The sequence below is a fragment of the Orbicella faveolata genome, unplaced genomic scaffold, assembly GCF_042242905.1.
Source record: "Orbicella faveolata isolate gen_17 unplaced genomic scaffold, um_ofav_v1 contig_25, whole genome shotgun sequence".
In the NCBI taxonomy this organism is placed as follows: domain Eukaryota; kingdom Metazoa; phylum Cnidaria; class Anthozoa; order Scleractinia; family Merulinidae; genus Orbicella; species Orbicella faveolata.
The window spans coordinates 6,141,977-6,169,812 of record NW_028301553.1 but is presented as its reverse complement, the minus strand read 5'-3'; the positions used below and the strand labels follow the sequence as shown (position 1 = coordinate 6,169,812).

Here is a 27,836-nt window from a genome sequence, read left to right as displayed (position 1 = left end):
TTCAATCCTACACAAACCTATTTGACCTCAACGCCCTGTTTGAAACCAAATGAAACCGGTTTGGAATGCCAAAGGATGGATCAATCTAGAGTTCGACTGCGGACCCAATCCAAATCAATCAAACGATTGGAGTTCGATTAGGTTCGATCGTACAACTGTTCGATTTTTGAATTTTAGATTGTGTTCGATTGGCAAAACGTTTGGGTGAGTTCGATATGTTCAACTGTAATAGACATAGCATTTTTTTCTTGGACAACTCTGTCGGTGGAAGAAAGGTTCGATGAGGTTAACCCCATTTGAAGCACTAACCCGCGAGACACGGCCAGACCACAACACCGGGAGCTACGCACCCTACCCAATCCAATCCAACCCAATCGAACGATTGGAGTTCGATTGAGTTTGATTACGGAACGTTCAATCGACTAGGCCGGGTTAATTTTATAGAGTGGGCTTCTTACATGGGGTCTCAACGGAGGTGTAAGGCCAAATGGATGTTTATTGCTGCCTGGAAAACCAGTGCACTATGACACAATACTCTCACCTCGAGCTCATTGAATTTATTACTATTGATCCCAGACGTCCTTTGAAATGGCTTTTAGTAAGTATGAGAGAGTTCATCCAGCGCTATCAGAGGAAGGGGAACATGACAATACGCCTAGCTCTTGTAAAAAGGCTGCGCTTTTGATGAAAAAAGTATCAATCTGTCAAATACCTCAGTATTTTCGTTCTCCTTCAGGGCCTCCTTTCCTAGGTAGAAGGATAGATTGCTAAACGCTAACCAGGTTCTTCTTCCTTAAAATTCAGAAAAAAGAAAGAAGAAGATCTGTTAGATCTTATAACCGCGCTTTTAAAATTTAACTGTTTTCTTAGTACTACAGTCGCAACGCAGTGCATATTCCAAAGCAATCTTTGATGATTCATTGATTACTGTAGACATCACAGCACTTGATCAACATAAACTCTATTATCGCACCATCAGGCGTAGCCGTTGTGACATCTCCGATGACGTAATAGTCTTAATCTGGAAGTTTCTTCGGGATATGTATGGGCATGAAGATACGAACACTATTACAAACCGCTTTCTTTCTTTAAAGTCACGATTAAATTTAATTGTTTTTTCCCCTTGAGTTAAGGGTTAGCAAAGAAGTCACACGAGTCACATAATTCAAGAATTGCGTTATCTACGGCTATCTTTAGTACGGTGGTTATTTCCCTATCAATGACGTAATCTTTGCACGTTCTGACACGTTCTTTGCTTGGCTTGCAAATATTTAATTTTCTTTCCGATCTATGAACTCGCTGCGATGAAACAGTCAAAGGATTTACTTCATTTGCCTAAAACCGCAAGAAATACTCGCAAAATTACAAATAAATTAATGACCGTCGCTTCTGCGGAAATAAACTTGCAAAGTAAACACGATCTTATTTGTCACGTAGCGAAAGTGAAAGCTGCAACGTCAGCGCATTCCATGGCTGACGCAATACCTTTTTTCAGCGTATTTATTATTCCCTTTAAATCCAACGCTTTGATAAAGCGAAAAGAAAATATATTTTACCCACAAAAAAGAAAACAATATCCGTAAAATTGTCCGTGTGTTTATGTTTTAACAGCTTCTGGCGGAAAAACATCACACGTTGCGTGACTCAAAGTTTGGCCGAGCGGAGGTCTGCGTCTGGTCACCGACAAAAAAAATATAAAAAAAATTAATAAACCACGGGTAAACCTAGAACCGCGCTCGGCCCATGGCCGCGCGGTTAAAAACAGAAAAAAACCTCTGTAAATATCTCTGGGCGTTTACGAAGTTTTGGAAAGGGTCTGTGATTTGATATCTTCAAATTGTCTTAGAACAGAAGCCTGCGACACAAGAAATCATATCACAATATGATACCGAAGAATTACCTAGTCGTAGTTGCTCTGTTTAAGTGTTGAAATAATATATATTTTCGGGACAAACTGAGTCGAATTAATGATTCAGTGTAGCCATGCATTTTGACCCCCGTGCGGTTGAGCAACAAATAAACATGACGTGTTCCCCCGTCTCAGTTGTCTGAGAATTACTTAGTCATGCCCTCTGCACACAAGATCGACGCTGCAATTGTCACAATTGTCGGTATACCGTCAAGGACAAAGAATGGTTTCCGTTCCTTGAAATCTAGCCGTCTCTCTGCGTTACAATGTAGGCATTTACCTTTTTCCCGCTTGTTGTGCTTTGTTCTTGGCTTAAATTCGTTTAAATTAGTGCAAAACGAAAACCATCGAAGAAATCGACGATCTATCGGAATTGCTTGACGTTATGAAGGCGTTTGGTATTTCGTGCAATGGATTAAAAACATTGGATGAGATGAAAGCTAAAGTGAAAGAAGAACTAGATGCGTCGGTAGATAAGCCTTGCTGGACAGCAGGACAGGTAAGAATTCTCCAGAAATGCTATAGGGTGATCGTGATAGGAACTGTGTTTTGCAGAGCTGGCAACAGTAAAAAAACCATTTAGCAGCGCTTCGAACTTCCATGAAAGCTACCGGCAGCATTGCAATTATTTGCACTCCTGCATAGTTTAATACGAAGCAAATTTTATTATATATAAATATATCCAGTAGTCTCGATTACGTCGATTGATTGTAGATCCATTTTTTCTTCGTAGTTTATTGATTGTTTTGCGATGAATCTTTTATACTTAATTAATTGGCTAGAGTAGTCGTCATTTGTTTTTGGTGGAGAAAACACTGACACACCTCAGTGAACTACCAGAAAGTGAAAAATGCCATTCAAATCGGGATTGAGTAGAAGAGTTTATTTTATGTTATTCCATTTGTGAACGGTGCGGGACGATGTTTTGTCCTTATACACTGTTGGCTGCTAATTCAGCCAGCGGATTCAGTCATGCATCGAGACGCCTCATTAGATTAGAGACAGACATGCATTTTCCCCATACTGTTGCTGCACGAAATACAATGATTTATATTTAACGAAATACTATTTTTTTACCGACGGAACCGCCTGAACAATGAAGCTGATTTTAGACTGAATTTGTTTCCCAGAAGTAAAGAGTAGTGTTCCACGAATGTAATTGAATCTATATGTAGTGAATTGAAACGGGTCAATAAAAGTTGCTTTTGATTTTAAAATGGAACTAGCTTTTAGGCGTAGACAATTTGGTTTATTTTCAAGTGACTCCACTATGAAATTTACGAAAATGTTTTGTTGCAAAACCTTACATATTCGCCACCTAGAATCCTCGTACGCGTCCTAGTTATCGACGCGACATGTTACTCACGTCATAATACATGCATCGCCATCATATTAGACAAGCACTGAGTCAAGTTGTTGTTCTAGTTTTCCACGAATTTAAAAGAACCTACATTTATTGAAAGTTGTTCGCTGATTTAAACACAAGTACGCAAGAAGTGTAGTAGTTTTTTTTTTTGGAAATTAAACTCCTCCGGGAAAAGGAGTAATTTAAAAATACTGTAGTTGTAGTCAGGCATAGTAATAAAATTTTAAAAGTTGTTTCAAGATTTTTAAAAGGAGTAATTGTTAGGTTGACCCAACGAACCTTTTTACAAATTAAGATTTTATGATGAACCTACAATCTCAAACCTAAGATTAGCATCGGAAGGTTTGGTTGGCTAGTTAAGAGTTTAGGGTAAAAGAAGTAAGAAAAAACATTTCACCTTAATAAATGTGATATAAAGTCTAATGTTGTGTTATCAATTCGAGCAGTAAGCTTTTTTCAATGTCAATAATAGTAAGATTACGTAACAGATCCTACGGCAAACGATATTCAATGGCACATTAGTTCTGATTCTCAACTCATTAAATAAGACCTATTTGATTAAAACATCGTCATGTATTACATGATCTTATTCTGTTGCATCATTGATCGTAATTTCTTCGATAATTTTGATCCAGAAACCAATATTAATTTTAAAAACCTTGCATACGAAAATATTCTTGATGTTATTGAAGGTAAGCAGCACTCTTACAAACCTCGAAATTATGGCTCAACTGACAAAATCTAAAGCGATATGCCCTCGAAGATGAATTAGTTTTGTATTTGAAACCATGATACGCGTATATGATGTGGGTGATACTAAGGGTTAAAACTTACCACTGTAGCGGCAATTTAGTTGTTGTCGCTCGTGTAATGACATCTCGATACAGATCCCGGCTATCCCACTGTTGTTTTCATTCTGTTTTCATTTACAGACATATCAAATCCTTTCGGAAGCTAAGAAGTCAGATGCTGAAAAACGTGAAAGGCTTTTGGAGCTTTATATCAGAACGGAGGAGTTCTTGGATCAACTGGAAACTGACTTTATAGAAACGCTACAAAAAAGCTTAGGAGACAGTGACTTCAAAACAACTTTGAAGAAAAACATCAGTGATCTCAAACCAAGAGGTCAATACATTGTACTTGTTGCAGGTGAGATGATACAGCTTCTGTTTTACACTGTTTGTTTAAGAATACATTTTATAAGTATATATCGAGGCTGAAATTTGTAAAATTGTACGAATATTTCAAGAATAAACCCTAGGCAGAGATTGTGGAAAGAATGTGATCATTGTGTGTTGAAAATTTGTAAATACAATACAATTACAATTCTTCCTTTCTTTAAACGGAAAAACTGGCCAAAAAGCAACGAAAACAGCACTAGCCGTATGTTCGATGCTTATAACAGTTTCTTCAAGAAGTTATGGGCATCATATCAATTTAAACACTATCTAGACATCAAATACATTCCTAAAAAGAAATGCCATATGCTATAATCTATGAAATTTACAAGAATATTTTCAGCCTAAAATCGGCAGAAATATAAGAAAATCTGGAGCTACAATCAATCGACTTAATCGAGACTACTGTAGAGATGTATACACTCTTTTTTATCGGTAACTCTTCTCAAACACCAACCACACGTAAACGATCTCCATGAACTAATATATACTTCTTTTTTATAAGAATGTATTTTATAACAAAATCCAGGCTGAATTTTGCGAAATTTTAAGAATATCTTAAGAATAAACCCGAGGTTGGAATTTTGAAAAGAACATAATTTTGCGTGTTGAAAATTTGTAAATACAATACAGTTATATGTTTTTAACTAGACCTTATAAATTTCGTCCTTTCGGCAAAACTAGCCAAAAAGCAAGAAAAATAGAAAAGCTGATAAAATTTGTGCAAGAAGTTGTGTGCATAATATTAGGCTTTAATGCCCGCAGGCTGGCTCCAAAATTACTTTAACACCATCCAGACACCAAGTACATTCGAAAAACGAAATTACATACGCTATAATCTATGAATATTCACAAGAATATTTTCAGCCTAAAATCGGCAGAAATTTAAGAATACTCAGGTAGGGCCGGAAAAGCAATATTCTTATGTATAAAAAAAAAAGTTTACAATGTCCGACAGATCATGATGAGGTGCATGTACTAATGCTTTTTTATACCTTCCGTGAATAGGTGAAACAAGTGCTGGTAAAAGCAGTGTCATCAATCTGATTCTCGGGGAAGATCTTCTACCATACGCACTATTGAGTACAACATCAACAATCTGCGAGATGAAATATGGCGAGAAGCCAAAGATTGGCGTGCACTTCAAGCAAACTGGTACAGAGACTCGTGAGCCAATGTTCCAGGAACTGGTAACAGATGGAAAAGAATCCTACAAGAAGCAGATCGAAAAATTTGTCAGCTTGAAGAGCGGTCGAGAAAAAGTACCCTACACGAAGATAGAATTGTTCTTTCCACACCCATTGTTCAAGGTAATATTATGATAACATGATGCGTAGATAAAAATGTTTAGACTAGGAAATGACGATGTGTTGTAGAACACAGATGAATGAACGAACGAACGAACGAACGAATGAAGGAACTTTATTTAAGGGACTAAGTATTTAGATAGTATTTAAATAGTTAAGGGGGACGAGTACGTTTTCTTGAAGGAAAATAACATCTGAATTCAATAACTAATAGCGGACACTCAAATCATAAATAGTAATGATAATAATGGTAATGATAATGATAATGATAATAATAATAATGAATGAATAAGAGATATAAATTTTTACACATACTAAACTTTTTTCAAGGTAAGAACGTAAAACTTATTAATCTACCTAAGAGTGCCTGCCCGTAAAAATCAGACAAATTCTAAATTTCGCGGCAAGGGTCGAAAATTCGATTTCGCTCATATTCTTATGGTAGATAGGCTAGGGCATGACAAAAGCCACTGGATAGTTTTTTTTGGCAAAATATCCTTTTATTTCAAAGAAATATGCAAATTACCAAATTCCGTTAAAATCGTCATTTGACGCACCATTTTATTAAGCAAGTTTGAGAGCTCGCATGCAAAACCACATAGTTCTTCCGTCTTTAAAACACTCAAATAGTTTTGTGCAATGTTTAAATGTGTACTGGGTTGGTTTTAGGGAATGTTGCGTTGTCTTTTTGAGTGCAAAATAATTAAATTTCGAAGACATGTATTTCATTCACTTAAAAGTACTTCGTGAATATAATTGATTTTCACCATGTGCGAAACCTTCAAATGGATTAAGCTTCGCGTGGTTGAATCGCAGGAGGATGATCTACAGATTCCTGAAAAAATTTCTTTGGGCAAATGATTGTGAGCGACGCGAGAGCTTTTCAAAGTACGTCAAAAATGCGAATATTTGACCATCGTCGTCAAATTTCAATATACGGGTTAGACGTATATTTTAGCATGCGCCACATGACTTGACCTATAATAAGTTGAAATAGACACAGAGCTGATAATTTCGAAATGTTCTAACCTCATTTGCTGTAAAAGGCAGGTCCAAAGCCGATTTGACGTGTTTCTCTCACCATTCGTCGCACATAAAGCAGAAGTTTGCTTTTGTTTACACAAGGTTAACGTCCGATGTACATCGCCAACTGTCAACCTATTATTGGTCGAATACCAGGAATCTGTGACCATCTTTCTGCGCATATGAACATCACTGCATCTAAGTCAAAAACGGCTGAGTCATTTGTAGATAGTTGCTTGCTTTGCACTGCGCCAAAATAATACGTTTGATCGATTGCTGATAAGCCCGTCGGCGCAGCGCAATCTTAGAGCCGTTATTTGTTCGTCACGCAATGCTGTCACGGCATGTGCTGCACATTTTGATCTATTTTGTATAGAGCACTCGCAGGATAAATGAAACAATTTAATCATTGTTCATCTTTTTGTTCATATATATGATAATATGTGTATATTTATATAATCGTTTTCTATAGTGTACTTGGGTCGGTCCAAATCACGTTTGTTGTACGTTTTGATGTTTCAGACAACAGCTGATAAAGCTAGTGCCTGTACTCACTAGAATTTTAAAAAAATCGCCATGAAACAAATCATAGATCAATGAAGCAAGAACTAACTGAAATAAAAATAGGAAATCACAACGTGTCTAATTCGTGAGAAAAAAAAAGACTAAATTTAATTAGTAATTACGTGAGTAAATAGCCCTGGCCATGCCATTTTATTTGGCGTATTTTTTTTTTGCCTAGTGGTGAGGCATTGGTATGTTTGTAACAGAAAATAGAGGACTGTTGTCAATACAGTCCAAAAATTATTGTCAGTAAAATATTGTAAATAAAACACTTATTGGCCGGTTACCTCCGCGGCCACCATTTGGTCGTTCCGATAAGGGTTTCATTATTGTCTTTACCCCTATTAAGCGGCCACCCAAAATTTAAAAACTTTGTTTTGGAAAGGGCGATGGCAGATAAGAGTCTGAAATTGAAGGTGCATGACGAGTGATAATTCAAATACACGTCTATCATGATTGTCTTGAATTGACTCCATGTTCACCAAGAAATTTATAACCCGATAGTGAAAAATTAAATGTTCAAGGTACATCAACCTCTATTTAAGCGGCTAGCCCCATTAAGCGGTCACCACCCATTTCCCCGGGGGTAGCCCACTGTATTACATGTAAACCAAAAATAATTGCACAGCGCGAAAAGACCTACAATCTCTGACAAAAGTGTTGGCACACCTTGCCACTTTTGCAATATCTGTCAGGGCAATTTATCAGTTCGTCCCCTTCCCCCCAATTCAATGTTATTTATCGTGATGAAGTCGTCATTGCCTGCTTACAACATTGTCGGGGGGGGGGGGGGGGAAGGGGGTTCCCTATTCTAATGATGTGATTAGGTATTGTCCCCAAAATACCTTGTCAATGCATTTTCGTGTTATCTGATCCAGGTGTGCCAAGGACTTTTGTCGAGGATTGTAGGTATGAGTTTAGCGTTACAATATTGCGCAGGGCGTGTAGGTAGCGGTGGTCGAGTAAAAGATGACAACAGGGGCAATGGTAAACTATTTATTCTTCTCATTTCTTAACTTAATCTCTTCCTACTCAACACGATTGTGTGCTCCCAGTGGTTCCCAGCCTTACGGAGCCTTATGTATTAGGATAGAAATTGTCCTACCCCTACCCCCTAAAATGGGATGACAGCATTGCGTGACGAACAAGGAACCGCTGCAAGCAAGGATTCAAGCCATCAAACCATGATGATGAAACGTAATATTTTTGTGTAGTGCAAAGCAAGCAACTATCTACAAATGACTTAGCCGTTTTTGACTTAGATGCAGTGGTGATCATATGTGTCGAAAGAGGGTCACAGATTCATGGTATTCGACCATTAAATAAGTTGACAGTTGGCCATGTACATCGGACGTTATGTAAACAATAGCAAACTTCTGCATTATGTGCGACAAATGGTGAGAGAAACACGTCAAATCGGCTTTGGACCTGCCTTTTACAGCAAATGAGGTTAGAACATTTCGAAATTATCAGCTCTGTGTCTATTTCAACTTAACATTGGTCAAGTCATGCGGCGCATGCTAAAATATACGTCTAACCCTTGAATTGAAATTTGACGAGGGAATGGTCAAATATTCGCATTTTTAACGTACTTTGAAAAGCTCTCGCGTCGCTCACAATCATTTGCCCAAAGAAATTTTTACAGGAATCTGTAGATCTTCCTTCTGCGATTCAACCACGCGAAGCTTAATCCATTTGAAGGTTTCGCACATGGTGAAAATTAATCATATACACGAAGTACTTTTAAGTGAATGAAATACATGTCTTCGAAATTTAATTATTTTGCACCCAAAAAGACAACGCAACATTCCCTAAAACCAACCCAGTACACATTTAAACATTGCACAAAACTATTTGAGTGTTTTAAAGACGGAAGAATGATGTGGTTTTACATGCGAGGCTCTCAAACTTGTTTAATAAAATGGTGCGTCAAATGACGATTTTAACGGAATTTGGTAATTTGCATATTTCTTTGAAATAAAAGGATATTTTGCCAAAAAAACTATCCAGTAGTTTTTAGCATTCCCTAGCCTATCTACCATGAAAATATGAGCGAAATCGAATTTTCGACCCTTGCCGAGTTATTTTCCATTTTTATGGACAGGGACTCTTAATAGTAATAATAATAATAATAATAATAATAATAATAATAATGATAGTAATAACAACAATAATAATAATAATAATAACGACTTTATTTCGGCATTTCCACAATAGATCAAATGGCTCTTCATCCGAAAGTGAAACTACCTTACTAATACCAAAAATAGCAAAACTACTATTTTATCTATTTACAATCATGACAAAAGTATTTATCATGCTATATGTATATAATTTCATCAAGTAGTGCATATAACACACTTTGTGTACGTGCTCTCAGTGAAAACGGTAAGGTCTCTTTGTGTAATGTTATTTTTAAAATTGTTCAGTGACGTTCGCTGCTTGCCTCACGGGTTCAGTTTTGACCAGAGATACGGGTCTAAGAATGTTATTGAATGTTTACGATAACGGACTGAGGAGAAGCGAGGCACACTGTTAATACATGCGAGTGTATTAAGCGGCGCACATCCTCTCGGTGGTGGCACATATTTGGGTTTACTTGTACGTCTGAGGATCGGTTAAGTTACTTAGGATTCACACTGGCCTTTAAATACCTTTTCTAACCGAGGATTTTCATTGTCTTTTCAGGAGGGCGTTATGATAGTTGATAGCCCTGGAATTGGAGAAAGTGACGTAATGAGCGAATTTGTCCTCAACTACTTGCCTCGTGCCTTCTGCTTCATGTATGTGATCAACAGTTATAACGCAGGAGGGATTCAGTCTGACAGGGTACGCGCTTATAAAAATAGGATTCCGCAAAAAGAAAACAAATTGACGTTGCTTAATGTACCACACGGTTCAAATTTAAGCTGCCTTGATGCTCACAGTAACAAATAGTTTGCTGCATTTTCCCCTCAAAAACGGTTTGATGACTGTCATCGTCACACCCGACCGGCGGCCTTCTAAGCTACAGACAGGATCTTTTTGCATGAGATGTCATTTTGCTCCTTCAAAGCCGAAAAGTCCACTCGTCTTTTGCATATAGCTAACCCTAGCAAGAGTGCAAACAGGCTGTAGTTTTTTCCTTGAAATAGCTTTGTCTTTCCAAGAAAAACGACATTTTCGATTTAACCTTCAGACTCAACTTCGTGCAATTTAGCGAGTCCCAACTGGGCTGAAAATCGGCTGAAAATGGACCGTTTTCATTCGATTCGCATTTCGCAAACATTGAGCACAGAAAAGTTGCGATACAAACAGCTTATTGCAGAACTATTCCTTGTCTGAAAGAGGGCAATTTCAAGAATATTGGATTAATCTAATTATTTGACGGTAAACAAAACCAGAGTGTTCTCCAAAATTTAGTTACTCAGTCGGTGAAAAGAATTGTCATTTTGACCATGTGCCATGTCTCGGAATTCCACAAGATTTTAGATTCTAACTATACTAGGATAGGTCTTTCAATATATGTAAAGTTTAGTTTGGGCAAAACGTCGGACGCATACCGACAGATTACTTGACGAATCATCCTACAACCCGACTTCACACAAAGCCACGACTATAAAGACTTTGACGAGAGGAGCGAAACTAGTTTGTGACACACGGGACAGCTTACTTGACGAAAACAGATACCTTGAACGTGTTTTTCACAACGCTGACTTTATTACACGAAACATTTACCGACTTACTGAAGCTGACGCAACGAATAGGAACCGAACGCCTGTTTCTACAGTGACTATACCTTACATTAAGGGTACTTCTGAGACCATCTCACGGATCCTACAGCCCTAAAATATCCATGTAGCCCACAAACCTACAACTACGTTAGGACACTTACTAACCAATGAGAAAGACAGGGACGAACCTAACAACAGACAGGGAGCAGTTTGCAAGATCAAATGCTCTGACTGCCAGGCTTCCTACATTGGTGAGACTGGCAGAAACCTTAACACGAGACTCACTGAACACAAACGAGCCGCGAGAAATGGTGATGCCAACAATCACATTCCTGTACATCATCAACTGACAAACCACAACATTGACTGGGACTCTGCTCAGTGCTTAACCTACAGTACAAACTATTTTCAACGACTGACTCTGGAAAGCTGGTACATTAACCTAGAACAAACGCCACTTAAGGACGGTGCCCACTAAATACAAAGGGTTTTGCGCCGGGTTAGGACCACGTCGAAAAAGTAGATCTTTGCGAGGGCCATTGGAATCCACAAAGAAAAATTGGGGTAGCCAAGCATTTTTTTCCAGATAATCAGCCTTGAATCTCAACAAAAATGCTGACATCAGCACTTTCTGAAAAAAGAAGGAAAGGATATTTCTTCGCAAATTTCCTTCGAAATCTCCTTTACAAACAGAAAAGCAAGCACATTTATAAAGGTCTTAAAACTACATGGTAAATGGTAACATAAAAACCATTTTTGGTATGTTTTTGATAACAAAATCGTTGCAATAGCGCTTTTAGCGTCTCTGACAGCCTTACTCTGGTTCAGCCAAAATACAGTCTTAATACCTTTGGTCACAACCAGAAACTAATCACGTGTTGAATAGGCTTGCCACTTCCATTTCATAACATAAAATGTGGGGGTAACCACGCGTTTTTTAAAGTTATTGATCTTTTTTTGAAAACTTTTACGGTGCCCGTTATATTTTTTCCTGTCACATCCCCTGTAAGTAAAACATTTGCGTATTTCGCACTTGTTTTGGATTTCAGTATAATTTTCGCCAGATAACAGCTAGCTTTTCAGCTGGAAGACGTTAACAGTTAGTGGTTGGTGATATGCTGCTATTTTGGTGTTCCTGGTTTGAGTACGGGTTCATTAAACTAGATTTGGTCACAGTAGGAAAATTTTGCTTTCTTTTAGTCGTGTACTTGGTAGCGTAGTTGATTGCGTCAATGTCAACCCCAGCGCGCGCGTGGCACTTAAACCATGCCTTGCGTGATGGGCAGAAAATATGCGCACTAACAAAAGTTGGCACCGTCCTTAACAGATGTCAACAACTATCGGCGCCTTACAAACGACTTACCCATGACGGAAACGAAACCGACAAACGGACTTCCAACAGACCGACTTAATTTGAGTAACAATAGATGGACCAAAAACGGACTGACCAATTTGACTAGCAATAGACGGATCGAAACCCACCAATGACTGATGACAAACTTTACACGAGTCTTTCAGCCAATACCATCATGGCTAAACTGACCAATCATGTTCAACGGACCAGACTTATAACATCGACTGACAAAAACCAATCACTTGACTCTGAAGATGGCTTCCGCTCAGGTTGTCGAAACGTCAGTTACCAACAACAGTTCTTTTCAGAACTACCATCACCCGGAAGATCACACTATACGAACTACTGATGCTCTTGGGATCAAACCATTTACTAAATGATTAGGCACTCGTCAAAAAATTATTCAAAATCGTTCACAAAAGACACAAAATCACGCCAGCAGCTACCGGGTACGTGACCAAAAGTATCATCAGCATATCGGCATTTAACACTTCAGTTCGAAACGTCAGCATTACCAAGCAGTATAAATGACATAAAAATAACGTGTTCACCCACTTCGATTTGTAGTATCCTGAATCTTGCAAACTGATCCTTTCCCTGGATTTCTTGTCAGTACTCATATCCGACTTTGAAGAAAAACAATTCCTGTCTCAAGTCCCATGTACGTATTATTGGATGTGTCATTCTATCTGTGTATCTGTGTTATTTGTGTCGTTTGATTAAGCCAGTAGTCACTTCTAAAGCTTTATACCACGTGTGACTTTCGGGTTTCTATTTTGAAGACGTTTGAAAGGCCCCCATTTTGACTGAAGATGTTTATCCCAAACCAGTGCGTTACAACATATTTTACATGGGGGTAAGGGTCGGGATTTCAGAGCTTCAAACAGAGTTACTTTTAAAAATTTATAAAAAACGTTCACTGGCTATATAAAGTTAAAACTTTCAGAGCTTTCGGCTGTCAGACTACAGCCTTCGATGGATAAAAAATGGAAAAGATAACAACTACAAATATATACAAAAATAGGTGGAACTACAAAAAGAATACATTAAAATGGAAAAATATAAGTGTTAATGAACTAATTGTTCTTTTTTAAAAGAATGGAGTATTGATTGGGGAGCGGCCTTGAATTGTTATCTGCATGATCTGTCGAAGCGGTGTGCCATGATTCTAGCGTCTTACGAATACGTGAAGAGCCTTTGTCAATCACTTGGGAATTTTTAAAGTCAATAGAGTGATTTGAAGACCAAGCGTGTTTAGCGATGTTGGAACCTCTTTCGTAAGACATCACATTCCTCATGTATTCTTTTTTTCTCGTTTCAAAGCATCTGCCAGTCTCGCCTACATAACTCCATGGGCAGTCGGCACAAGATATTTTATAAACCACATTTGGTTGAAGTTCAATCGGAGGTCGCGATTTAGGAGAGGGAAACTCCTGTTGTAATGTCTTGACTGGCTTGCTGACAACTCGAATATCATGTTTTTGAAGAAGTCTATTTAGAGGCTGAGAAATTCCATTAATGTAGGGGAGGACTGCATAACTAGAGGAATCGGAAGGTGTGGCCCATTTGAAAAACATACAAACAAGTTCCTCAGGTACTGGGATGGAGTTTGTACGCCGAGTAGAAGATATCTTCTTTAGAATGTTGGAGATGACATTTTGGGGGTAATTGTTAGAACGTAGAGCATCAGTGACATGATTAAGTTCAGCCTCTTTTCCTTACAAATAAGAGACGCGGAGCGATCGAAGATGGCGGCTTATTTGTTATTGCTAATAACTGGGGATTTCTGCCTGAAAGCAGGTTGAATGATTGTACCGAACAACAAAACGGAAAACGTAGGAACATTTACATAGGAACTTGGTCATACTGAGCAATTTGGGGGATTCAAATTCACCAGACGAATGCATACAGGTTATGCAAAGCTAATGGAACACCGTTAAAATGGCAGGATGGGAATGTTGTTTGATAGTCAAGACATGATAACTCAGCTAAGGTAAACATTTATATTATTTTATGCTTAAGTCGTGCTGATATTCCTGTGATATTTCGAATTGAAGTAATTTAATGACAAAAACAATGGTAGCACTTTTGGTCACGCATTCGACTGCTGGCGTTATTTTAATTTTTTTGTGTGTGATTTGAATAATTTTTTCACTAGTGCCTAATCATTTGCCCAAACTAAACTTTACATATATTGAAAGACCTATCCTAGTGTAGTTAGAATCTAAAATCTTTTCGAATTCCGAGACATGGCGCATGGTCAAAATGACATTTCTTTTCACCGACTGACGAACTCATCGTTAGAGAACACTTTGGTTTTGTTTACCGCCAAATAGTTGGATTAATCCAATATTCTTAAAACTGGGCTGTTTTGGACAAGGAATAGTTCTGCATTAAGTTGGTTGTATTACAACTTTTTTGCGCTCAATAGTTGGAAATGCGAATCGAATGAAAATGGTCGATTTTCAGCCCAGTAAGCACTCGTTAGATTGAGTCTGGACGTGAAATCGATAATGTCCTTTTTCTCGGAAATACCAAGATATTTGAAGAAAAAAACTACATAACGTGTTTACTTTTACTAAGGCCTACTTATATGCAACAGGAGGGCAAATTCGATTTTTCAAGCCTCACCGAACTATTTTTGATTTTTGTGTACATTTGCTCTTAACTCCTAAAGGAGACTAATGTGGGCGTTGCTTGAGCTTCATTAGACCCCTAAAAGATACCACTTAAAACGGGATAGGTTCGATTACTAGCCACTGTTCAAGAAAGGATCGCGCGCACACTTGTACACCCGACTCATGTAATCCAGAAACCAGCGGATATCAAACCTAAGAACAGAAATGAAATGAGAGCGTTTCTTTCATTATTATTTCATCGAGTTTATCCTAAAGGATACTTTGACAGCTAAAAATGGTGACTTTTTGTCACCAACACCCTAAGTGAGACCAGAATCCTTTATTTGTACTCGAGACGACGAGCATCCCCGACCTTTACATATAGGAGTCCCCAGTCCCTCCCCGGATTTCGAACATCCGCCGTCTAAGGCCGTTTTACAGTCGCTTGCATCGTGTCAAGTTAGTTATTTTCGAGAGGTAGAAGGTGAAACGATTTCTTCATTGTAAGGAAAAAACTTATGGTTCTTCCTTAGCGATTCGACTTAGAAAAAGTTTCTGTGGTTTTCCTTCACAAACCTACGTGATATTGTGAGTTCGAAAGCAACCGATATAAACGAAAGATTAAAAGCCCCAGACGATTCTTTGAACGCAAGAACGGAAAGACAAACGCTACCTTTCGGTAAGTGATTTTTCGACAGAAAAAGAAAAAACACTGAAGAAGAAAAGGAAAAAGAAACTCGAGTCACTTCTAGGATTCCAATGTTCACTTCGCCTTTGGCGAATAATTGTGGCTACTTGTTCATCGGATTACTGAAGGTGAAAGTATCAATTATATTCCTACGTACTGAAGCGCTTGGTAGTTAGCACAGGAGGCTCAAGTGAGCCGAGTTTCGTGGCGTTGCCGAGCTTGTTCAAGTGGAGGTGACACGATTTACCTACAAACTGAATTGTCTTGATGACAGTGTTTCTCATCATTCGTGGATCTATTAAGAAGCGGTGTCATTTAACGGACTCAATGGAGTTGCGAGGTGACTTACAGCTCGATATACTAATTTCTAACGACTGCGTTTGGACACAAACTATGAATGGGCTCTCACTATTTTATGGAAAAACAGTTAACTTCAGTCCTTATATTAGGGTTACAAGCGAGTGTTCGAACTTGACACTATAAATGGCACAAAATTTCAATGTACAATATACAAACTATTTTAAAGCTGACTTAAATGGATTATCGTCTCATATACCACTTGGCAGAAATCCATGCTATTTAAACTTGATTCATGAGCTGTGTATCCTAATACTGTGTTCCAACTTCAGCCTGTTGAATTTTCATTCTTAAATTTTGGTGTTATCATACTGAACTTTGTAGTATATACCCCACTGCTGTAACAGCATCATGGCAAAAACTACAAAAAAAAAACTACGTTCCCTATGAAAGCGCTGTTTATCTTGATCCCAATCTTCACTTTTTGGTAAACTTTCTAGTTAACTGTATTTAAAAGATATTAATAACTAATTTTATTATATGGCTGTGTCTAACAAGGACTGGAAACTACCGAATTCTCGAATTTGATTGGCTGAAATCGGTATTGAGCGCGGTCTAGATTTTCCCATCTAGACCGGCATCTAGACCGGCATCTAGACCGCTAATGTTTTGCGGTGAAAAAGTTGCAAACTAAAATGCAAATATTGACTATTATCTTCTAACAATATTTATTTCTCGAAGTGCCAAAAAGCCTAATGAGAAAAAATGCAAAGAAGACGAGCAAACTTTGGTAAGTTCCGCTCACCGCCGCTCACAAGCAAAATGTCAGTTAACTACTAACCAGTTACATTAAACGAATGAAATTGTTCTTGTTTGCCATATAATAAACATCTTATTAACCGAACTTAGTCGGTCTGTATGAGAGAATCTTGACCTCGGTCATGTGTACAGACCTCACTGCGTTCGGTCTGTACTAACGACCTCGGTCAAGATTCTCCCACATAGACCTCCTGCTCGGTTAATAAGAGCTAAATTTAAGGTGGCAGCAGTTTCCAGCACTTAGATTTTGGTGGGTTGTTATAACCACTATTTATCAATTCTGTGTATAGGGTTCAGAGCCACCTTAAATTTTCAAAACTTCTAAGGTGGCTCTGAACCTTATGTACAGAAATTTTTGAAACTTTGCTAAAAGTTGCGTCTTAGCATGCTTATAAAATTTGGTACTATAAAAAAAAATTTACCTAGCCGTTTTTTGATTATAGGCCGCTAAAGCTGTAATTAAGGGTGTTTTTAGCAGGTCATACTGTTGCTATGGTAACCTATTGTGTCATGGAAATGATAACAATGTGTTCACCAATAATTGGGCAGTTTTTTGATACCATGATTGTAGCATCAAGTGATAAAGAGGGGTTATAATGACCCATCAAAATCTAAGTGCTGGAAACTATTATGAGCCACCTTAAAACGAAGGATTTTCTCGATTACTCCTTCTTACAGTGTTCCGTCGTAAATAAAATGTTTCCTAACTGTATGATCGCGTAATTGTATTGTAATCTTCATCTTTGTAATGAACAGTGATCAAGATTGAATTATCATTACTTTTGTTTGGATTAGCTAACTTGTACACGTCTGTTTTGTTTACCTTAACAGCTAGAAAAGTTACTCACCTACGCTCAAAAGCTCAAGGAAAATGCTGAGGTGGACCTTGCGTTATTCACTGGCTGTACCTTGTTTGTTGCTAACAAGTGGGATCTGATTGAAAGGGAAGAACGCGAGGAAGTGAAACAAGCACAAATCGAAAAGCTCTCGAAGAAGCTTCGTAACCTAAATCCGAAATCCCAAATCGTCTATTTGTCGTGCAAAACCGCACAGCTGGCTCAGACGTTTGGTGTGATCACAAGAGATTTTAACGACTTAATCGCAGGAATCAGTAATCTTGTTGTGTCATCCATGAAGAACAATCTTCAAAAGTATTTCCGGTGAGAAATTAAAGTATGCAAAAGGAAGATAAAATAATAAATTTAATTTAATTACTCCATAATTTGCATGTGTGCTCGAACATTGAGTTTGATCATGAAACCCTGAGCAGATTAGTTGTTGCATTTTTGGCAAAACGTACACACTTTATTTTCTCAGTGCGCCTCCCCAGCCCTGGCGTTGATGCTCTATATCGTCTTATCCAGTGCTAATTCAGCAATTCACCTTGTAGCTTCCGGCTACTAAAACTGAAGTTAAGCGTTCGATGAGCCACTGCCCTCTCCAATTATTGTAACTGATCATGAAATGAATGTTTTCTCTTCTTTACCTTATATCATCTGAGGTAACAGGCTTCACTGATGAAAATGGTCCAGATATTTTCCGTCAATTAAATTGGTTTTGATATTTTTTCTTGGAAAGCTCGAAAACGGGGATTTTGTGAAGTAATTTCAAGGTCATTGTTATATGGCTTGTATTAGTAACCGATACAATGCGCGCTCTGATTCGTTATTTCTGGGGCATTATTCTCCCGTAATGCACACGGGTCAATAACCCTTTTCACGGTTAGTTTTTCTCATTTGCATTACAATGTAATCCAACGTGAATGCGAGGCAATTTCCGGTTAAAGCTACAAAATAGCCCGAAATTGCCTCACATACATGCTAGATAATATTGTAATGCAAATGAGAAAGGTTAACCGTGAAAAGGGCTATTACGGCACCCCAAAACCAAAACAAAAAGCCATATAATAAACAACTTATTAACTTCGAACGTTCTGTCTGTACGGGAAAATCTCAAACCTCGGGCTTACCGAATTGGTAGCAACGTCTCGGTATTAGATTCTCCTCTAAAGACCTCACTCTCGGTTAATAAGTAGTTATTAAAGTCATGTTTTAACGTGATTATCCAACAGAAAGCTTGACGATCTCCTTGAGCACGTCTCCCGTCAAATCAGAATATCACTGAAGTCAGCAGAAATGTCACATCAAGAAACAGAGAAAAGGATCAAAAGAGTGATGAGCCGTATGGAGGAACTAAAAAGCTCTCAGGAACGTAGATTTAGTGAACTGAGTCAGCATCAGTCACAAAAAATCGAAGAGATCATAGCAAAGCTAGCGGCGCACTTCAAATCAGAGGAAATTATCAAGAAGTTTTGCGATTGGTCTGAGGATAAAGTACCAGCAGCCTCGGCGTCATGGCAAGAGACAAAAAGTGAAGTACTAAAGTACATTTCGGAGAGAACACAACAGTTTGTTCAGCAATGGGAAGATGACCAACATGAGTTTGCAAGAGCTCAGGTTTCGCTGATCCAATATTGTATTGAAAAGTACGATGTAATGGCAGAGGAAATCCATAAAGTGGAAGAACAAGGTTTCCTTGACGAGAACGAAGCAGACGCTTCACAGGACGAAGAAGTGACACAAAGCAACTCCCGGAAAAGTACCGCGCCAACATGGCTTCGACAAGGCTTGGCATCTGTGGTGGTTAGTTCTCCTCGAGTTCTCAGTAAGCTTGGTACCAAATTAAAAAAGATGACCCAACATAAAACTAAACTGGAAAGCTACAATGATGATCCATATAGCTACATGTCAAAAAGATCACGTAAATGCCTCAAAGTCATTGCTACCGAAGACCGCCTGCTTCCTTTCATCAATACACAACTGGAAGACGCAGTGCAGTTTCTGAAACAGATCAAGGAGAAGATACCTCAACTGAGGGAAGGCGACGAACAGTGGTATCAGCAACTACTTGAAGACAAAAGAAGCAAGACTGAGATCCAGGAAGTTTACGAACCTTTGAGGATACAGGTCAAGTTGTTGCAACGCAGCTTAACTGTCTACAATCTAAATGAGGTCAGGAAGTCGGATTTCACAGATGAAGAGTTGAAATGCGATGAAAAGTGGGAGTCCATCATTGGAAATGGCAGCTTCTCTACAGTGTACAGAGGTGTTCTTTCTCGCCAAGGACAGCCAGAAATTGAGGTTGCACTTAAGAGGTACAGAGATCCACTCACGACCAATAACGTATGGCATTTCGTTGACGAGGAGCGAGCTTTAAGGTAAAACAATATCCTGAACACCTAGTCCTCCTGTTGGAATGAGTACACGTAAGGTCTAACATGTGCTTATGTTATCAGTGAATTTTCGCCCGCTCTCGGTCATCATGAAGACATGTTCCTTGTATAAATTACCTTGCCCTTCAGCTGCTTATAAATATCTTAGCATTTCTCTGTTTAGAATCAAGTATAATATAATTTTCCAGTACAAACCAGCAGATCGGGGGGGGGGGGGGCATTTGACAGACTGAAATTTCCCCGAATAGTAGGGCATTAGTCTTTTGAAGCAGCAAATCCCTAAACCCACCCTTATCCAAAGGGTTGGGGGAAGGGGTTACATTGAGGGAGTATAAGGCCGTTGACACAGCACTGCAATTTTTTTAAACTCGTTTTGCTGATTCTTGTTGTTTTCATTGCTGTTACAATGAAATATCTTCCATCCTGGCCTGATCAGCAAGCCATTGGAGACGTCGAGATATTTTCGCATTTATGGAAAATCAAAGATTTTATAATTTAAGTCCACGCCATAGGTTGTAGGTACATCACGTCTTAAGTCAAATTTTAAGAAATCGACGAGGTACAACTCCGAGTTTATCGCTGTAACTTCTCTTTTTGCTAAGCTATGTGTTTATTTGAATTATTTTTCCTCAGACAACTGAGTCATCCTAACATTGTGAAGTTTTATGGAACCAATCTTCAGCATGGTCGAAATGGAACAACAGTGATGATCATCCTGGAGCTATGCAGCTGTTCCCTTAGTTATCACGTGATGTCTCATCCGGAGGAAGCTCCTGCACGATTGCCAAAGGAAGCAGTCATGGAGAGGGTGTTAGGCTGGGCTCTAAATATCTTGGATGCCTTGCGATACATTCATGGTCAAGGATTTGCTCACCGAGATTTAAAATTGGATAATATTTTGGTAAGTTCCTGTCGGGGACTCATTTTTTCTTTGTCCCACGCTCGTGTCATGTTGATCAGTTTACTTTTCACATTTTGGTAAGTTGTTGAAATGATGGTTTCCACATCCATTTCTAAACATTTGGATTAGTTATCTAATTTAACAGTTGCGGAAAAAAATACACTACTAACACTCAGAGCATAACCAGCGAAATCAACACCTAAGCTTTTCACCAGGTCCTTCCTGTTACCAAAAATGATGACATCAAGAGTTTTGGCATGACAACAAACGCAATGCATCACATCAGTGCGTGTCTTCCTTGGGGCCAAGTCGCGTTCCTTTTCTATAATCGATTTATGGGCTTTAACAAACTCCGATACTTACAAACAGGTTAAGAAGGAGATTAGAGCTGAAACTTTAACTTGAACTTAATAATGTGTTAATGGTGTGATTTCTAAAATGTACCTTGTACTGATAGATATATTTTTATTTTGTGTAGCTGGTACCCGACGGAAGGGTGAAAGTTGCAGATGTGGGAGTAGCCAAGCATGAAAACGAAATAACTGGTACGATTTGCGGCACCTCGATATACATAGCCCCTGAAGTCTTTGAAAACCGAATCTACAACAGCAAGGCCGATATGTACAGTTTTGGGTATGTGCTTTGGGAGCTATGGTACGGTGAGATTGCGTTTGGAGCCGCCATTGACAGCAGACAAGAACACAAGGTCTGGGAAGACGTGGTGAAACAAGACCTTCGACCTACTCACATTGAAGGCACCCAACATCCATGGGGGAATTGGCAACATGTCATGGCATCGTGTTGGAACAAAGATCCAAAGTTAAGATTGACAGCACAAAAGGGGTGGGAACAGCTGCAGAATCGTGACGACTTTCAGGAGAATATATTACCACCACCACCACTTACGAAGCCTTCAACGCTATCACCACCACCACTACCTCCAAAGTCTTCATCGCTAAGACTAGGACCCCCAACGAAACCAAAGCCAAAAAAGCCCAAAGGGACTCCTGTTTCGTATCATCGTGAAACCGAAGACGGGAAGGTGCATTTTGAGTAAAAAAGAAAGTAGGAAATGACATTCCAATTGCACCTACATCATGTCTTATTTTTGCATTGTGACTTGCAGACTTTAATGCGTAAATCCAAAATCTCAACGTTAGGACAGAAAAAGTTTGAATTTATTTCATACTTATTATGTGTCGCATATGTATCTTATAACTTGTCAGTAAGTCTAGTGCCAGAGTCATAGATGTGAATGCTAGGTAAACAGAAGTATGACAGTACGTATTAGTCAATTCCTTCTTTAATTTAGGAAATGCTGTTTATACATCCTCATTAGCACCAATGCAGAAAGTGCGGACTTGACTGCCGTTTATTATTAGGTTTACCTTATCTTTCCAGGAACGCGTCAACCTTCTGTAAAGGCAAGGTGTTCTTAACATAGTGGTAAGGTTACTTAACTAAGCCGGTATATCGGTCTCCTATCAAACTGTTTCCAGTAACGAGTTTGTCACTGTTAATAGGAACGGAGATTATGGAGCCAATTCTTGACTTAGTTTTGTTCCTTGCGCACCGCTGTGCTCAAAATAATGAGGTGTCCATATTAGGTTACCACAACATGTTGGATAGCTACATATAATGTTTTATTATATGTACAGGAGTAAAACACTCATAGAATCCACAAATAACTTCATACGGGACCCGAGAGGCATATTTATCGGCATATTTATCGGCATATTTATCGGCAAATGACGTCACGATTCCCACCTTTACAAACTTGGCTGAATGAACTCGGTTTGTTGTCCGGAATAATGGCGGCCGTTGGTAAATTTGTTTTGTCGAGCGACGACGATGTAATTGTGTTTTCTGAACAGATGAGAACGACAAAAATAAAAATAATGGAAAACTACATGAAAGGTTCTCAGAAAATTTCTCGAAACGTGACAAGAAAACATAAATAGCGGACCGATATTACGCAGGTGGAAGGGCCAGCAATCATGAAGTAGTTCGTGCTTTGTGTGCGAAACTGAAACTGAAACGGATAAGAATGCAAGCCCTCACACTTCACAGCTTTATCCAAAGAATCAGCCGCTATATGCGGACAAGTAACTATGGATTCTATGCAATTTTGAGTTTTTAAAACCAGTTCAAGTTTGTTTTGCTTGGTTAAACCGACTATGTTGCATTCTGTGTGTTGTTTGAGTCAATGTTTGTACACACCCTGTATTTGAAAACATGTACCTCCATGATGTATTTTTATTGCCCAGGTAACAGAAAGAACAGCGCAAGTTAATAAGCTCGAAGATACGAATTTTATGTTGTTGTGGTCGATGTGCTCACTCCTGAGATTTTGTTCTTGACATTCGAACATAAATCTCATATCATCACACTACCGTGTGACATCCCCTATATTGGGATTATTGTTATTAACCAAGAACTTTGAACGTATAAACATGACGTGTAAAATGGTAGCAGGGTTAAACAATAGGTCCAACGTGAGTAAATGCGAAGAGGGATAAATGAACTTATGCTATACATTGAGAAGTATTGCAGATTGCTTGGCATTGAATTAAATAACTGTTACAAACTTTCGGTTGAAAATTTGATTGACAAAAGATTGGTATTTGACTGTAATTACAAAAGACGTTAAGGTAGTCGCTAGAATTAATCATTATCATCATCACATCATCATTATCATCGTCGTCGTCATCGTCATCGTCATCATTGTCATCATCATCATCATCATCAGTTTTCAATGACTTATAAGTTTTATCCGGTGAGTGTTTCATTTTCCACTGCTAAGTTTCCTTATCTTGACTTACTAAGTTCTTTTGCTCACATTTCTTGGCACGCAGGTCTCTTGTTGTCGTTTGTCAGAATTGTTTCGTGAAGTTTATGCTCCCAATTTGAGAGCATATTAACTCCTGTACAGCTCGTACCAAAGACTTACTGAGCAAAATAACATCAAGACACATGCTCGCACGTGTTTGGAGTACAATCGAGGAACAGATGAAGGGGGCAACCAAGTATTGCTTGCTTGATTCGAAACTGTTTTCTTTTCAGTTTGATCATGTAAACCTTGCGCTCTAACCTTACTATATGAGGAGAGGATGAAAGATGAGAGAGTCAACTCCCCCATACATTCATTATTTCCAAATGGTTCCTCTCAAGTTATTTTTGGCCATAGTAGTTCCTACATAATGTTGCCACGAACATTGCGTGGATTTTTGTTCTTGGAGGATGAAAATACCTGTAAAGCTGTTTGTGCTGTCCATGCGAGCAAATTCTGCGTCACACGATTCGCTATTGCTGGACCGCCTTGAAATCGGTACACACGAGGGGATTAGTCCCTGCAACAAGTCGCGGGGACAAGTCCCATCGTGTGAACTGGCCATTTTTGCTTCAAAATCTTGTCGCAGGGACCAAACTTTGTTCCCTGCGACTGGTCCTCGAATTCAAATCAGTTTGAATTTTTGGGACAAGTCCCTGCGACTTGTTCGTCAAAACGCTTCGTGTGAATTGTTCGTGGGACAAGTCCCTGCGAGCACTCCTTCCCTGTAAACTCTTCAGGGGACTAGTTGCTGGGACAAGACCCTCGTGTGTGCCGACCTTTACTGTGCAGTGTGATCTAAAACTCTAGATTTGCGCTCAAGGCAGAAAAACGATAATTATATTATTATTATTGTTATTATTGTTACTATTATTGTTATTATTATTATTGTTATTATTGTTATTATTATTATTGTTATTATTGTTATTATTGTTGTTATTGCTATTATTGTTATTCGTTATTTTTTTTTTTTTTTTAAATAAGAAATTCAAACTTTATTGAGCACTTTTCCATACAAACTTGAATCTTACATGTATCTGATAAAAAATTCAGAAATTCTGTTGTTCCTTAAGTTTTCGGTAATTATAATAGTAATAATAATATCAAAATAATAATAATAATAATAACAATTTATTATCATTATCGTCATATCATATATGTCATGATATCATGGTTACTACAACTAATGCTAATACTACTACTACTACTTTTTTTTTTTTTTATAAATGAGGTATATACAAGGTAAAAGTAAGTAAAAGAAGAAATAAACTATTAAAATGTATTTCAACAGTGTTTACATAATGGCTCCCTCCTGGGTTTCAACGTCAATATCAATGTTCTTAAAGTCACAAAAGGCTTTCCTTCTAGCTCTTGAACCTCTTAGGCAGATTAGTGCGGATCTTAGTAAAGCGAAGGATGTCCTTGCTCTTATCCAGGAGATTGTTTTAGCATAATGTTCTCCTTTCTTGATGGAGATCAGCTGCGCCAGTCTGGAATGGTATTGCAGGCACTCGTTTCCCATGCCGCCTGTTGACGTGAAAATAAGGGGCGTAAAAGTTCCTTGTTCGATATCCAAAACCCTCCTCGCGTAAAGACGCTTCTTCTCGTTCTCATGATTGCGGTATATCTGTTGGAGCTCTAGGTCCCTATACGAATCAGCATTAGGGTGACAAACCCTCACGTCAAAGAATGCTGATCGTTGGTTCTCCCAGAACCCGCGCGCATGAATATCTAATCTCGCATCTGGAGCTCGATTAGAACCTCTTCCCAGCTGTTCACCCGAGATGTCTTGCAGGACAGGCTCAATCTCAACATCGGTACAAACCATATTCAGGAGTTCGGCTTCTAAGTCCCTCAGCTCATTGTGACGTTGGGTAACGAACCCACCTCTCTTGCATATCATTGCGTGGTCCACTGTAAAAGCATCACCGCATACACAGGTGGAGGGGATATCATCGACCGGCCAATCGTAGCGCAGTTTGATTGCATCGCGGAACTCTTTCTTATTTAGATTGAAACCCATTTCGCGAAGGGGGAGTACCGTCAGCCAAACAGATGACCCTTTTTCCGCAGCAAGGTCAAGTGCCCGTTGGACTTTCTGTGGGGCTACCCCTCTGATATGCTCTGCCCTGTCTTGGAGCACCGTTGCTCTCTCACTCCTCATTGCCTGTTGTAGTGGCTTGACCAAAGAATCATCCGGCATCTGATGGGATTGAGCCACGATCTGTTGGACCAGCGGGATGGTAACTTTGACGGAGGAGGATTGCTCAAGATTTGCGTCAAGACACGGGTTTGTCATGCCAAGCCCCCCTAGACGGACTGGCAGTGCTAGAATGTCCCTGTCCAGCCGAGTGCACCTATGCTCCGTAATTGCAGGAATGAGCACCTTAGATATGGCATTCTCCAAAGGTTCCAATAATTCTTGAATATCAGGCAAAGTTCTCAAAAAATAGGTCCATCGGTGCTTGAGGCCAAAGGTGTAAGCAGCATAACACGCTTGAGGCTGAGAAAGAGCAAACTCTGTCAGCTTGGTAATCTCGCTGACCCAGTTGGTCACCTTCTCGCTAACGTATTCCTCTTGATATTCCCGTGAACCTATCACCGCACCCAGATGTTTTTGTCCCTCTACCGTCACATTGACAGCCGTGTCCTTGAACACTTCTTTCACGCTTGTTATTCGTTATTATTGTTATTATTACTATTATTATTATTGTTATTATTGTTACTATTATTGCTATAATTATTATTATTATTGCTATTATTGTTATTATTGTTGTTGTTATTGCTATTGTTGCTATTATTATTATTGCTCTTATTGCTATTATTGCTATTATTATTATTGTTATTATTGTTATTACTGCTGTTATTATTATTATTGTTATTATTGCTATTATTGCTATTATTATTATTGTTATTATTGTTATTACTGCTGTTATTATTATTATTGTTATTACTGCTGTTATTATTATTATTGTTATTACTGCTGTTATTATTATTATTGTTATTATTGTTATTATTGCTATTATTACTATTATTATTGTTATTATTGTTATTATTGTTATTGCTATTATTGCTATTATTATTGTTATTATTGCTGTTATTGTTATTATTTTTATTATTGCTATTATCATTGTTATTATTGTTATTATTGCTTTTATTGCTATTATTATTATTATTTTTATTATTGTTATTATTGTTATTATTATTACTATTATTATTATTAAAAATAATTTCTATTTACCAGGCTAAAAAAGTTAAATGTAACAAACCGAACCGTGTCGACACAAGGTTATCTTCAGGGTAAGTAAAGACCGTCCGCTAATTGCGTATTTAATAAATCAGTTACGTAATTCCCGATGGGTACAGACACAATGCAGCAATGAACCTGTCTGTTTAAATAACGTTTCCATTGTTGGATCATTAGGCCTTCGAGGATTCTACACTTTGCAGTGGATTGAGCCTTGCAAAGCATTCGCAAGCCAAAAGAATGCGAAGGATTCACTCGTAAATGGCGGGCAGGTTCAAAGTCGTTACCACTGTAAGTATGTTCATCAAATCACACCTGCACATTTCTCATGGTCTCGCCAATGTAGCTGTCACCGCCAGAACAGTTTCCTTTGTAGACAGGGTGTGATGCGTGAGTGTTTTTGTCTTTAAGGTTGAAAAGGCTTTTGATTTGTCTTGTTTGCCAGAGGAAAATGAAATTGTGCTTGGAATTCGTGAAATTGTTTAGTTTGGAAATGAAAGTTTTACTAAGTATTTCGTTCCTATTACAGTAATCTAAGGGAGCTCAATGAAAAATTTCTAAAAAAAAAAAGCGATTTAGGGTGTTTCCAGTGTTCTAGTTATTCAAAAGAGTTTAGCACTCGATTTCCTCCATTCTTCACCAGGTGACGTAATCCCTTCAATTAAGGGCCTTTCGCTGTCTTAGTTTTCTTTTATGGTTTTTATTTTCGCCTCTTTCCAACTGATCTCTCTGTTACATTCTGCACTGTGTCGCGCTAAACTACCGTCCTCCTTTTCCATGCGTTGTTCAA

The 27,836-nt window shown here is 38.5% G+C and overlaps 2 protein-coding genes across 3 annotated transcripts; one reads left to right on the top strand and one right to left on the bottom strand.

Annotated features, from left to right (window-relative positions):
• Window positions 1-70: 70 nt before the first annotated feature.
• LOC110046993 (uncharacterized) lies at window positions 71-23,557 on the top strand. 2 transcript variants are annotated; one of them, XM_089294802.1, is made up of 8 exons: window positions 71-2,408; window positions 4,208-4,424; window positions 5,462-5,763; window positions 10,036-10,176; window positions 17,668-17,996; window positions 18,908-20,053; window positions 20,702-20,969; window positions 21,448-23,557. In XM_089294802.1, exons 1-8 carry the CDS (start codon window positions 2,295-2,297, stop codon window positions 22,024-22,026), a joined length of 3,096 nt encoding a protein of 1,031 aa, XP_089150928.1. In that variant the 5' UTR covers window positions 71-2,294; the 3' UTR covers window positions 22,027-23,557. The 2 variants fall into 2 exon arrangements, with proteins under 2 accessions (XP_089150928.1, XP_089150929.1); XM_089294803.1 differs by lacking the exon at window positions 10,036-10,176 and having other exon boundaries at window positions 1,804-2,408.
• Window positions 23,558-24,757: 1,200 nt separating this feature from the next.
• LOC149108725 (uncharacterized) lies at window positions 24,758-26,333 on the bottom strand. The gene has a single exon (XM_089294846.1). The coding sequence runs from the start codon at window positions 26,096-26,098 to the stop codon at window positions 25,094-25,096; it is 1,005 nt and encodes a 334-aa protein (XP_089150972.1). The 5' UTR covers window positions 26,099-26,333; the 3' UTR covers window positions 24,758-25,093.
• Window positions 26,334-27,836: the final 1,503 nt, after the last annotated feature.

Bases quoted from the DNA above. Each gene is read 5' to 3' on its own strand.
- LOC110046993 (XM_089294802.1), top strand. From the start codon at position 2,295: ATGAAGGCGTTTGGTATTTCGTGCAATGGATTAAAAACATTGGATGAG. The intron at 2,409-4,207 runs GTAAGAATTCTC...TTTCATTTACAG, and splicing joins CTTGCTGGACAGCAGGACAG to ACATATCAAATCCTTTCGGA. The intron at 20,054-20,701 runs GTAAAACAATAT...ATTTTTCCTCAG, and splicing joins GACGAGGAGCGAGCTTTAAG to ACAACTGAGTCATCCTAACA.
- LOC149108725 (XM_089294846.1), bottom strand. From the start codon at position 26,098: ATGACAAACCCGTGTCTTGACGCAAATCTTGAGCAATCCTCCTCCGTC.